At 49.3% G+C, this 13,890-nt stretch overlaps 1 protein-coding gene across 1 annotated transcript; it reads right to left on the bottom strand.

The window, feature by feature from the left end:
• Positions 1-274: 274 nt before the first annotated feature.
• On the bottom strand, positions 275-12,464 carry TLDC2 (TBC/LysM-associated domain containing 2). The gene is made up of 6 exons (XM_060617260.3): positions 11,694-12,464; positions 10,307-10,456; positions 9,674-9,826; positions 6,613-6,708; positions 1,530-1,603; positions 275-479 (listed from the first exon to the last, which is right to left on the bottom strand). Exons 1-6 carry the CDS (start codon positions 11,724-11,726, stop codon positions 290-292), a joined length of 696 nt encoding a protein of 231 aa, XP_060473243.1. The 5' UTR covers positions 11,727-12,464; the 3' UTR covers positions 275-289.
• Between the last annotated feature and the right edge of the window lie 1,426 nt (positions 12,465-13,890).

Below are 13,890 nucleotides of genomic sequence, written 5' to 3'. Positions count from 1 at the left end.
CAGTCGGTGGAACATGCAACTCTTGATCTCAGGGTTGTGAGTTTGAACCCTGTGATGGGCATGGAGCCTACCTAATAAATACATAAAAAGAAATTTCATGAGGGACTTTGTGCTGCTCAGATGAGATGTGAGTGCATTTCACTCTTTCAGATTCACATCCCCAGGAGAATATTGCTTGTTTCCATGACTGTCTTGGGTCCCCAGACCACAGGGAGGTTTGCTTACAACCACAGTCATCCAGGCTTCAGACAAAATGGGCAGCCCTCTATAAGGAGGGTCTAGATGGCATTCATGAGCAAGTGTGAGCACTTGTTGCTTCAGGAAGCTTCCCACGATGGGGGCAACCGCTCAGGACCCAGGCCTCCAGTTCCTTGATGCAGAACTGCTCTCGCCGGGCCAACACCTCATTGTTGAAGGTTGCACAGGGGTGGCTTCCGCCGTGATACAAGTCTCCATCCAACCACAGTCCAAACTGGCCACTAAAAAGAAGAGGAAAATCTTGGCATGGCTCACTCCTGGAGGTTGACCTTCCAGATCCTCACCATCAGCCTTTGGCCACACCATGACCACAGCTCTGTTTTGACTATCTCATCTTCCCTTAAGCCGATTTATCCAGAATTGTTGGGAACTCCACATGTTGTTCCCCATAGGGCTTAGAGCATTTTTTTTTTTTTTTACAGTTAAGTTATTTCAATAAACATATACAGTGGTATAACCATCGCCACAGTCCGGGTTTAGAACATGTGGAACATTTTAAAGATGGTAATGCTTAACCAAAGGAGTGAATCTTAAGGCCTGGACTCAACTCCCAAAACACATCAGAAAGCATTCGTTCTGATCCCCTCATTTGACAGCAAACCAGGCCGGGGCTGGAAAGTGGGTTGCCGATTGCAAATCAGCAATGGCTGGTGTGTTCTTCTCCAAACTGGCTTGGGGGGGGGGGGGGGGGCGCCTCTTCAGGCAGTTGGGAGAGCAAAGAATTTGCCTGCTACTAATCCGACAATGCTCTCATCTTTGCCCCCAGGGTAAGATTTTACTCTGCCTGAACGTGGAGTTCTCACCAGGGGTAAGACTAACCTTTTCTTCCTAACCCATTCATCCCCCTCAGCATGCACACACACACCCACGCACGCACGCTGGCTTCCTGGGCAGACGCCTGCCTTCCCCCGATGAGTTATGTTCCCTGAGATTATGGGGCTGACAGGCACATGTAAGGCTCACCTATCCCTGGACTCCAGCCTCATCCGAACATGCGGAATGCTGTTCCCCAAATCACATACATTCAGACTAGGCTGTCACTGACTATAAACACATGCCATTCTTTCCTCTCGGTGTTTACTTAAAGTAGGTTTGACGGGTTTGGCTGGGAGACTGGGCAGCACCTGGGAAGTGTTGAAGGGAGAGGCCTGGAAGTTAACCACCAGCCTCATTTTGTCTGGGACAGCCTTGCCCGGTATTTCCGGATGGGAGAGGGACCAGAACACAGACTACCCCAAGACTCCAGAGTCGGGGAAGACTGAGACACGCACCTGCCACTGCCCATCATCAGTGAATCCAAGTCTCCTTTCACAAAGAAAGAATTCCTTCCTGTCCACTTGAAGACCTGGGGTGACAGGAAATGCTAGGTTACTGAAGAGTCCTGCCCTTGCAGTTTGACTCCACACCACTGGGGCGCAGTCGTTCCATCGTGGACGGAACAGAACATCCAGGCCCAAGCCCCAGCTAAACAATAGGAAGTACCCCTGGCCCCTAGACTCTTGAGATTTCTTTACATTTTTCCCCAAGGGGGCTCACCTCCTTTTGCCTTCCAGTCTGAATTCCCACAACCCAAAGCCCGTCTGTTCTAGGGCAGACCAGAACTCTCTGAAGCATCCTATTTCCAAATGGAGAGAGGAGGGGGAAGGTCCAGATCAGGAGTTGGGCCCTGATCCTGCCATCCACTGTTTGCTCATCTCTCACTGCAGCCTGCCCTGTGCTGCCTCACACTCCCGTTCCTCAGCAAGTCTTGTGGGCCCCACCCCAAAGAGACACCCAGACTACTCCCATTTCTGTCCTGTCCTTCTCCACTCTTGCCCACCCAATCCACACCACAGTCACTCCTCACTCACTCACAGCCTCCTAAAGCATCCCTCCTTCCACAGTCACCCGCCCACAACCCATCTTCACACAGAAATGTGATCAGATAGTATTCCTCTGCCTAAAGCCTCCAAGGGCTGCCCATTGCAATGGGAATAAAATCCAACTCCTGGCTAGAGCTGACAGCCCAGGTTTCAGCAGGATATCCTTTCAGCAGGATAGCAGATCCCTGCTTTCCTCTCTGACCTCTTCTCCCCCTTATTGACCACACTTCAGCTACCCTTGCCTTGCCGTCCCTGGGATACCCAGAGCTATTCCTGCTTTACGACTTTCACACTTGCTGACCCCTCTACTGAGAATGCTCTTCCCCCAGATCCTTAATTGGCCCACTTCTCATCTTTCAGACCAAATGTCATCCCAGAGAAGTTTCCTGGATCACCCTGTCTAAAGTAGCCCTTCCTCCCACACCCTGTGTCCTTTTCCTCAGCATTGACCACCCTTTGAGATGACCCTCTCCATATGCCAATGTGCCAATGCCTGCCCCACTAACATGTAAGCTCTGTGAGGGCTGTCTTGATTCCCAGCAGTATTCCCAAGACATGACATAGATATCTGTTGAATGAATGAATTATTCAAGAGTCAATTTGGCTAATAAAAATATTTTTAGAGGGCCACAAAGGTATAGCATATTACGGCCTGAAATTAGTTGTTCAAAATATTCTATGAGCAACCAAAGGGTTTTTAGCAAGAAAATAGATTAATAAAAATAAGCATGGGCTCAGAAGAGGTGAGAATTTAATATTAACAAGTGACCATGAGAAGACAGAACCATTCAATTCCTCCTCTACTTTCATCGAAGAATATGACCTTCAGACTTGAAGGAGTAAGATAAACATTGTGACAGAAGAAACTAAGACCATGTTCATGGGCTGTTTGGAATCACTATCAAGGAGCCACTGGGAATTCATAAAGAACACAAGAGGTGCCAAACGACCAAAGGTAGGTAAAGATTACCCAGGTTTTAAAAAAACAGGATTCCATGGCAGGAGACTGTGAAGACAGCCCCTGTAAAAAAAATTCATTTCATTCAACAAAATTTTCAAAGCATTTAGTACCAGGCACTGTTTTATGTTCTGGGTGAAATGGTGACTATAATAGACAGAATTTCTTGCCCTCACGGGACTCCCATTCTAGCAGGCAGGGGCAGGTAACTAAGTAAAATATGCTAGGTGGTGACAAATGCCAAGGATAAAAAAGTAGATAAGGACAAAAAAGGGTTTCCGAGGAATAGAATGTTGTAAATTTAAATTAGTTGGTCACAGAGGGCCTCTCTGTGATAGTGACATTTGAGCAGAATCCTAAAGGAGGTGAGAGCTGAGCCATGTGGTGATCCAGTAGAAGGCAAGCTAGGCAGAACAGCATGTGCAAAGGCCCTGAGGTGGGAGCAGGCCTGCATGTTTAAGGACCAGCTCAGAGCTCACTGTGGCTAGAGCAGAGTGAGGGAAAGGAAAAACAGCAAGAAGCAACATAAGAGAGAGGCCAGAAAATGTAGGACTTACAGGTTATTATAAAGACTTCAGCTTTTCTCCAAGAAAGGAAGCCATTGGCAGGTTGAAGCCAAGGAGTGACATGCTCTGACTTACCTTTTTAAAAGGAACACTCTAGGTATTGTGATGACTGAGGTGGAAGCAGAGAGACCTGTTAGGAGGCTATAGCAGGAACAAAGACAAGTAATGATGGTGGCTTGAACCAGGTGACAGCAAAGGACATGGTGAGAAGTGGTGGGTTCTGAATACAGACAGAAGGCAGAGCCATCAGGATTCATTGACAGCTCAGACGTAGGATGTGACAGAGAGGAGTCAAGGACTCAAAAATTTTTGGTCTCAGTAGCAGAAAACATGGAGGTGCCATTCACTTCACTGGGGAAGCTGGCAGGACGAGTCGATTTTAGCGGGAAAGTCAGGGGCTCGGTTTTGGACAGGTGAGGCTCGCAATGCCATGTCGGAGGTCCAAGCAGAAATGCTGGGTACTAGTTGGATATATGTCAGTTCAGAGTCCAGGGGCAGAAGCCATCAGTACGTGGATGGCATGGAAAGCAGTGAGAATGGACGAGATGTTGAAAGAAACAAGGGTAGACAAGAGTCAAGAACCAAAAACTGAGTTCTGGGCCCCTGTGATGTTGAAAGGTTTGGGAGAGGAGGAGCCAGCAGAGGATTCTGCCAAGGAGTTATCAGTGCAACAGGAGGAAAATCCTAGAACTTTAGAATTCTAGCATGTGAATACAGGAAGGCAAGTAGTAATTAGAATCCAGCATGGGTTTACTGTGAACTGCAGACCCCTTTCCTGTTTCCTGGGAAGAGTACCAGGCTGGCTGATAGAGGCAATGCAATAGATAGAGTGTGTTTTGCCTTCAGCAAGGAGTCCAGAGCTCCTTGTGACCTACTTGTCATGTGATCAAATAATCGCTGAGTATATGTGTAGGTTCTCGGTCCATTCATGGGAGGAGAGATCTCTAACAGCAAACAAAAACACTTGGAACTGGTTCTTTATCCATTGAACAAATATTTCATGAGGGCATGCTATGCCAACGCAGAGGGCTATGCCCTCCCTCACACTCTGACCCCCTACCCATTCGCCTATTGGGTTCCTAAATGGGCATTGCCTTCTTTCCAATTACTGCGCCTTTGCGCGTGCTCCAAGAAGACTTTTCCCTATGCCCTCCATCACCTGGTGATCTTCTGTTTGTCCATCAAGACGCGATGCAAGAAGCTCCTCCTCTGGGAAGTCTCCTTTGATCTCCCCACCTCCACTTCATCCATGTGCTTCTCCTTGGGGTGTCTTCCACAGCACTGATCACTCTAGATTGTACTCGTCTCTCCTCTGCAAGCCTGAGAGCATCTCAGGGCAGGGAACTTCGGACATTTAGGAGGTAGTGTAGTGCTGTGGCTGAGTTTCAAGCTCCGGAGCCTGTTCCTGCATCGCATCCTCACTACCGACTGGCTGTGTGAGGTTGAGCAAGTGACTCAACCTCTCTGTGCCTCAGTTTCCTCAAATGCAAGATGGTGCTGATAATAGTATGTACCTCACAGGAATGTTGTCAATCGAATGCACGAATTTGTGAAATGAGATTAGAAACTAATCTGGGCTGACAGCTCAGAGCCTGGAGCCTGCTTCGGATTCTGTGTCTTCTTTTCTCTCTGCCTCTCCCCCACTCGCACTCTGCTTCTCTCTCTCTCTCTCTCTCTCAAAAATAAATGAACATTAAAAAAAAATTTTTTTTAGGGTAGTGTCGTCTTTCATGCCAGGCATGCAGTGCTAAGTAGTTTTGTTCACTAAATAGCCCAGAGATGGAAAAGCTTTAGATGGGAGGGGTTGGGGACAATTCCCCTTCCTCCTTCAAAAGCCCTGCTCTCTGGCAGCAAGTGCCATATGACGACACCAGTCATCTTGTCTCTGCCAGTCACCCACCTCCTCGTCACCAGTCACCATTAATTAGAGGCATGAGCTCTGGCTCACCATCCTCTCCTCCTTCCTGATTTCTGCCTTTGTCTTTGGTGAACTTTGCCATCCACACGGACCCATCCAATGGCTGCCCTCAGCTCCTCTCCTCTTCCTCTCAAGGGCTTTTCTTATACCCACCTCAGCCACTGTCCCTTACGGTCACAGCCAGGAGCCTTACCAGTCTGTTTCCAACGTCCCTTGCTCTGTGTCTTATATTCCAACACACTGTCCCACTTGTGTCATTGCCCCAAGTCTCTGACCTCAAGGCCACTTCTCATCTGTTGTTTTCATCTTTGCCTCATTGTCCTTCAGCCTCCCTGGCTTCCCTTCCCCCACGGATCCTGTAGGTTCTGTGGTCCATTTTGTATTTTCACTCCCTTCAACTTCTGCTTCCCTCTCTCCCTCTGTCAAACCAGCTTGGCCAAAGTCCCATCCTGGATGAGCCCTCCCAAGGACTCTGTCCATGCCTCGACCCGAGGACCTGAATGCAGCTGGAGGAAAACACGTGCCCAAGTGACTGGCTTGCCTTTACACTGACACTCCCCACCTCCAGTTAACGCCACGTAGCTGTCCTTATGCTTGTCTGGTTCTCTCTCACAGGCCTCCCTCTCCGCTCCGGTGATGACAATTTGATACTTTCTCTCTGCTCAACCTTCACACTTCTCCATCCTCACTCTTAGTTGATGACCTCACCCCACACTTCATAAGAAGACTGAAGTCATCGGATGTGTCTGTCTTCATCTTCCTACCTGTACACCCACAGATCAACCTGCACTTGGACCCATCTTGTCTTTGCAGCCTGCATCTGGTGAGCAACACGCCTCTTCCTCTCTGAGCCGGTCCGTGGCTGCCAGGGATCTACTGAGCCCTTTTAAGAAATGAAATTGGGCAACGCACTGCCCACCACTGCCTTCTGGGAAAGATAGATGGATACCAGGCATCCCAGCATAGGGAACGGATCTGGGAGCCAGTAGGACCCCAGGATCTTTGTCGTAAGTCCTCCTTCCCCCCTCTCTAGAAGGTTGGGAATATTACCTTCAGCTGTGGGGAGAAGGAGAAGAGGAATGTCTCTCCAGTACCATAGAAGCCTTTGCTGAGTCGAAGAGCCGAGGAGGAGAAGGCCCCAAACATCTGGAAAGCAGAAGAGCTTGATGTTGCAGCTGGAAGGGAGTGGAGGTCCTCTGGCAACCCCGCTCTCTAGGCTTGGTAATATAGGCTCATCCTAGTAGGGCCCCTGGGGAGCCTGGGACAGAGCTGGGGGATGGAGAGGGCCCCAGAGCCCATCAGTGTGTCCCTTCCCTTAACACTCCCCAAGGAAGAGCCCTTGCTGGTGTCCTCCTCCTTTTTCTTAAATGTACTTATTTTGTATAAGCAATCCTTGTAGAAAAGTATTAGAAGTTATAGACAAGCAGAAAGAAAATATGAAGCCATCCCAAATCCCCCTCTGCTCCCCAGGATAACTATTCTTAACATTTTTGTGCATTTCCTCCCAGCATCTGTTTAATACCAGTGTGCGTATTCTTATACAGAAAACCAGATCCTATAGTACATCTGGTGGGGTTTTGTTTTTTTTTTTTGAGTTTTATTTATTTAGGTAATTTCTACACCCAACGTGGGATATGAACTCACGGCCCTGATATCGAGAGTCACATGCTCTTTCAAATGAGCGAACCGGGCACCCTGTACATTGTTTTGTAAGCTGCCTCCCCCCTTCACTTTTCTTCATAAAAGTCCAAACATCCAAAAAAAGTAAAAGTCCGGCACAGAATACCCTCCATGAAGATTTAAAACTGTAAATGTGTTTGCCATATTTGCTTTCTCTCTCCTTATATTTTTTTGGTGTCCTGTTTGAAATTGCAGGTATTATAACCTTTTACCCTTAAATAGTTCAGCTCCAAGAATGGGGACCTTCTCACATATAACCACAATACTATCATCTCACCTAATAAAATTAACAGCCATTTCATAATATTATCTAGTATCCAGTTCATAATACATTTTCTCCACTGGCCCAAGAGTGCCTTTCATATCCTGCTTTACAAACAAAAACTTGGGGGGCACCTGGGTGGCTCAGTCGGTTGGGCGTCCGACTTCGGTTCAGGCCATGATCTCGCGGTTCGTGGGTTCGAGCCCCGCGTCAGGCCTTGTGCTGACAGCTTGGAGCCTGGAGCCTACTTCAGATTCTGTGTCTCCCTCTCTCTCTGCCCCTCTCTGCTTGCACTCTGTGTGTGTGTCTCTCTCTGTGTCAAACATAAATAAACATTTATGGGGTGTCTGGGTGGCTCAGTTGGTTAAGTGGCCGACTTCGGCTCAGGTCATGATCTCACGGTTCGTGAGTTCAAGCCCCGCGTCAGGCTCTGTGCTGATAGCTTGGAGCCTGGAGCCTGCTTCGGATTCTGTGTCTCCCTCTCTCTCTGCCCCTCTCTGCTTGCACTCTGTGTGTGTGTCTCTCTCTGTGTCAAAAATAAATAAACATTTATGGGGTGTCTGGGTGGCTCAGTTGGTTAAGTGGCCGACTTCGGCTCAGGTCATGATCTCACGGTTCGTGAGTTCAAGCCCCGCGTCAGGCTCTGTGCTGATAGCTTGGAGCCTGGAGCCTGCTTCGGATTCTGTGTCTCCCTCTCTCTCTGCTCCTCCCCCATTCGCGCTCTGTCTCTCTCTGCCTTTCAAAAATGAATAAATGTTATAAATAAATAAATAAATAAATAAACAAACATTTAAAAAAATTTTTAAACAAAAACTTGAGGGGTGCCTGAGTGACTCAGTTGGTTAGGCATCCAACTCTTGATTTCAGCTCAGGGCATGATCTCACAGTTCATGAGCTCAAGCCCTGCATCGGGCTTATGGCAACACAGAACCTGCTTGGGATTCTCTCTCTCCCTCTCTCTGCCCCTCCCCTACTTGCTCTCTCTCTCTCTGTCTCTGTCTCTCTCTCTCTCTCTCAAAAACAAACAAACAAACAAACTTGGGGCACCTGGCTGTCTCAATGGGTGGAGCACGCAGCTCTTGATCTCAGGGTTGTGAGTTCAAGCCCCACACTGGGCGTAGAGATTACTTAAAAAATAAAAATAAAATCTTAAAAAATAAAAAAATGAAAACAAAACCTTAACACTTTTAATAGCTATGAGTCTACATCATTTTTCTTACCAGCCCTTGGCAATATTTCACTATGTAGCGGGACCATAGCTCACTTAGCCATTTTCCCCTTGTGGAATAGTCGGTGAACTGCAGGTTTTCACTCTCATACACTGTGTTGAGGGGCAGAGGCAGGATCATTGGGAGGCAGCCATGGGGAGTAGGTTTTGACTTAACATAAGGAACCACTTCCTCCTAGTCACTGGCATTCAGCCAAGGGGCTCCATCCTGAAGAAGTGAGCTCTCTGGCCTTGAGGTGGAAAGTCCTGGATCAGCATCTTGAGGATGTTAGGAACTCCTGCCTACGTGAGGGTCCTCAGAGACCCATGAGATCCCTCCCAGCTCTAACATGTTCCTTCCACAGAAGAGCAGTTGAAACCAGCTTTTGTCCTCTCCACTACCCCGTCTAGAGAGCCTGCCAGAAATCCGCTCTTGGTGAGACCACCTGGATTTGAGACAGCGCCCTCCCCAGGTCCCTGCTGTGAAATGCAGGCGCTTCCTGTGGCTGCCTCCTCACTGGCCGGCTTTCTCTCTTAGCCCCTCTAATCCATTCTCCCACCCGCAGGGGGATGTTTTCAAAGCGTAAATGGATCATTAAGGCATAGATACCCCACTTAAAATGTCTTCCTAGTTATTTGCTTAACTCCTGACCCTGCCTCCCTATTAGGCCTGTAGCTCCAAGAGGGCTGGAACCACTTCTGTCCTGACGTTGGTCTAGTCCGTGTTTAAGCTGGCACAGAGAAGGTGCTTAGTATACACGTGTTGAAGGGATGAATTAGGGAATGAAGGGGGGAAGGAATGGCTCTGAGCAATGTAGGTGTCACTGTCATCATCAGTGTCCATTATAAGTGACTTGGGCTATCACCTCTGCCTCTAGCCCCTGAGGCTGCCCTGGGGCAGGGCCCACTGTGTGTGGTTGGGCACCCCCAGAACTTCAAGTTGGGGCCCTGGCCCAGCTCACCTGCCCGTCCTGGTCCCTCAGCACCAGCAGCACTGGCCCACTGTGGCCTTCCATCTGCCTGTAAAGGCTCCGCAGGCTGAAGCCATTTCTCGACGTACAGAAGGCCAGGCTCCAGGAATGTCCGGTGACTCTTGGAGGGAGGTGGAGGCTGAGCTAGAGACAGGGCTGGAGGTGAGCGATGGATCCACGTCCTGCCCCGCGCCTCCCACCATATCTCTGGTACTCCACTCACACGGGCATGGTGCTTTACAGGTTACAGAGGAGTTTACTGTTTCCAAGGGCTCATTACCAGCCTTCAGAGAGAGGGATTATTATTCCCATTTTACGGTTGAGGAAAATGAGGCCCAGGGAGGTGAAGCAAGTTGCCTAAAGCCCACGCAGGGAGTAAGTGGCAAAGCCAAGATTTGAACCAAGGTCAGGTCTCCCTCGGTGCCCTCTCCCTTTGGTCACCTTGGTCTCTAGAGGCTGGAGAATAGATGAGATGCTGAACCCCTTCCCCTAATGCACCCTACCTCATCCTTCCACTCCCATCCCAGCTTTGGGACATAGCGGAAGTGACCCCAGGTGTCCCTGGACCTGGCTGGGGTAGAGCAGGAGGGTGAGACCCTCAGGCTCCTCACACTGTGCCCGAACCTGCCTCATCTCCGAGGTTCCTAGAACCTGGCTGGCTTCTGCCAGCTGGGGCTCCACAGGATCTTCAGGAACAGGAGCTGAGAATGGGGCCAGGGCTGTCTCCTCTTCCTCACCCTCGTCCACAGACACAGCGTCCTCCACCCGACTGGGCTGTGAAGACACAAAGAGCCCTGGTGAGTCGAGGGACAAGGAGACACCAGCTTCCATGTCTCCGGAGCCCGAGAGCTTCAGCTGCCTCATCACCCCTGCCCAGGGCTCTGCAACCGGCAGCCCAGCCAGAGAAGGCTGGTGCCCATGACAGACAAGTCTGCCCCTGCCCGTATCCGGCTTCTGCCCTGGCCCCTGCCTGCCGAAGGTCAGAGGTACGTGTGCCCATCCGATGTGGCCATGGGTGCTATGGTTTTCTGCATGCTCCAGATCCAGAGGATCAAGTTCTAAGCTCAGGGGCAGGAGAGAAGCGCTGGTGGCAGCCCAGCCTGGCCCTGGGAGCTACATCTGTGTGCGTCTGCACGTGGAATAATAATCCTAACACCACCAATACCGATAGTGGCTGATATTGATCAGCACACACTGGGTGAAGTGCTTTTGCTGTGCATGACCTCCCTGTATTTTTCCCAAGAATCCTAAGAAGAAGGTACTCCTTACTGCCCTTATGTTACAAAGAAAGAAAATAAGGGTCAGAGGTTCCCTGTCAGCCGGGGAGACAATGCGTGTAGTAGGTGAGTAAGTGCGTGCGGGTTTGTGTAAGATGTGCGCTCGTCCGCGTGAATGGGTGCATTGGCTCCACATAGACCTGTGTGGGCAAAGCAGTGCGAGGAGATGTTGAGTAACCGTGTGTGTTTACCTGTCAATGTGTTTGTGAGTCGGGATTGTATCAATATGTGTGTGTGTCAGTGTGGATGTGTGTGGGTTTATGCATTCATTCAGTTACGCTTCCACTCTGTACCGGAGTGTACGTTGGAGCGTGCGTGTGTATGTGGGTGTGTAAACGTGTGCGTGTGCGTGTGTAAAGGTGTGCCTGCACACGGTGACTTGGGGGAATTTTTGTAAGAAGGAGAGGCCTCCTTGAGGATGAGAAATGACCAGGACGCTGCTTTGCTATTCCCCAGGTTCAAGCCTGGGGAGCAAGTCCTAGCTGGGTGGGGCTTCTGGACAGAGCTCCATCTGGCTGGAGACAGCCGTCTGTGCTCCTTAGGGTCTCCGGACCAGGGGGTGGGTATCAAGGCCCCTGGTTCCTGAGCTCTGAACTCTGGGCCAGCTGAGGAGGGACTTGGGAGGGGGACACATCACACCTGCCTCCACTGCTAGCCCAGATCCCATCCCGCCAGAGATCTGGCCTCCCGCACCTTTGCTGACCTAACCCCCCAGCCCAAGCTGGGCCCCTTACCAGCCGTGTGTAACGCCAGCGGAGACCTTTCATTCTCCTGTCCGAGCCCAGCCGCTGGCAGTAAGAGTCCTTAGCCGTCACGGGGGAGAAAGCACTGCTGGGAGAGGCCTAGAGGTGAGAGGGAGAGGCCTGGGGCACACCCTGCTAGCTTCAGGCCACCCAGCTGCCCTTTGCTCCCTCTCACCTGTCACTCCCAGGATGAATTGTCGCTGGGTGGGTCTATGAGGTCAGCTACCCTCGGCATTCAAGGCCTCACTTGCAGTTTGTGACTAACACACATTAACCGTACATGGTAAATTCTAGCTGTGATTCCCTTCCTCCTCCCTGCCCTTCTGGCAGCTTGGCCTAGGGATTATGGCCCTTTGGGCAGATGCTTGAGCTCCAGGCTGGGGGTCTGGAACTTCTGGTTCTCTTTCTGGCCTTGGTTAAGTCCCTTGTACCCTTGGGCTTCGGTTGTCCCACATGAAACATGTTGGACCAGATTATCTCAGAGACCCTCCCAATACTGACTGCCAGGTACTCTCAAAGCCAATGAGTATATCAGAACAGATGCTCAAAAGGAGCCAAACCTAAACCAGAAGAACAAATCTTGAAAAACAAAAAACAGGGGCGCCTAGGTGGCTCAGTTGGTTAAGTGTCCAACTTCTGCTTAGGTCGTGATCTCACGGTTCATGAGTTTGAGCCCTGCGTCGGGCTCTGTGCAGAGCCCGGAGCCTGCTTGGAATTCTGTGTCTTCCTCTCTCTGCCCCTCTCCCACTTGCACACTGTCTCTCTCTCTCCCTCTCTCTCAAAAATAAACATTAAAAAGATTTTTTAAATAGATACATTTTTTAAAAATCTTCATTTTTCTAATTTAAAAAGACATGTTAATTATAGACATTTTGAGGAATCTAGAAAAGAATAAAGCAAAATACAAAAATATTCATAATTTCATCTCTCAGGGATACACTCTCTACCCTTAAGGTATTTTCCCCATCTTTTTCATTTATTTAATATACATATATATACACACTTTCATAAATACATCATACCATGTATAATTTTATGAAGTGGCTTTTCCACTTAACAAATGAGAATTTTCCAATGACATTCAGTACCTCTTGAACACACGATTTTTAATGGTTACAATTATTTTATCATAGGATACATATCATTCATTCCTCAACTGTTGGACATTTTGTTTACTTCTAATTTTCTGTAATTATAAGCAAAACTGTAATGAAATTCCCTGTTCATAAATCTGATTATATCCTTTATGATAAATTTCAAAAGTTGACCGCTGAGTCAAAGGGCATGCACTGAGTTCTTGATAATGTTTCCAACAAGGCTTCCCAGTGCTTAAAGCCGACCCATCTCAAGGCATCTTTAGGGAAGCTCAGGGTAACGTATTTCTGATCATCAATCACAGATAAAGAAATTACCACTCAGAAAGGGAAGAGACTTAGCACAGCCACACAATAGTATAACACGGAGGTTACAAGTACAGGCTCTCGAGTCAGGGAGTTCAAATCCTGGTTTTGCCACTTACTTGCTATGTGACCCTGGGCAAGTTACTTAACATCTCTGTGCTTCGGTCTCCTGTGAAATACTAATATCCACCACACAGGGCTGTTGTAAGAGTAAATGAAGATAATGCCCGAGGAACTAGGATGCTGGGGCGTCTGGGTGGCTCAGTCGGTTAAGCGTCCAACTCTTGATCTCAGCTCGGGTCATGATCTCAGGGTCGTGAGATGAAGCCCCGTGTCGGGCTCCGTGCTGAACGTGGAGCCTGCTTGGGATTTTCTCTCTGCACCCCGCTCCCCCAAGAACTAGGATGCTGAGCCCAGCCTCCATTACCGATTTGGTGAGATAAGCCACAGTGGCTGGTGTTTCATAGCACTGGGTAAATGACAGTGCTTATTGCCTTTCCCCCACACTGCCTCTGAGAAGTCCAGGGCTCAAATTCCAGACAAGTGGCCACTTAGGCTCCACCTGGGCTCCTCTGGGACAGATCGTCACTCCATCACTCAGTGTGTGGAAGAAGTCGCTCAGTGGGGAAGAAAACGGCAGGAACTGTGGAAGAGTGTACTCACGCTGCAGAACCTTGGCTTCTGGCAACCTCCACCAGCCTGTCCAGCCCGATGGTTTCCTTAGTGCATCTCCCAGACTCTCCCCAGACAGAGGGCCACTTCCAGAACCAACTCTTCCACTCGGAAGT

Source organism: Panthera onca, chromosome A3 (genome assembly GCF_046562875.1).
Source record: "Panthera onca isolate mPanOnc1 chromosome A3, mPanOnc1 haplotype 2, whole genome shotgun sequence".
Classification (NCBI taxonomy): Eukaryota; Metazoa; Chordata; class Mammalia; order Carnivora; family Felidae; genus Panthera; species Panthera onca.
This window is presented reverse-complemented; position numbering and strand designations above follow the sequence as displayed.

Excerpts from the sequence above, each read along its gene's own strand:
- TLDC2 (XM_060617260.3), bottom strand. The coding sequence starts at position 11,726 with ATGAAAGGTCTCCGCTGGCGTTACACACGGCTG. Across the intron at positions 10,457-11,693 it reads GCTGGCGTTACACACGGCTG|CCCAGTCGGGTGGAGGACGC; the intron begins GTAAGGGGCCCA and ends GTGTCTTCACAG. Across the intron at positions 480-1,529 it reads CTGATGATGGGCAGTGGCAG|TGGCCAGTTTGGACTGTGGT; the intron begins GTGCGTGTCTCA and ends TCTTCTTTTTAG.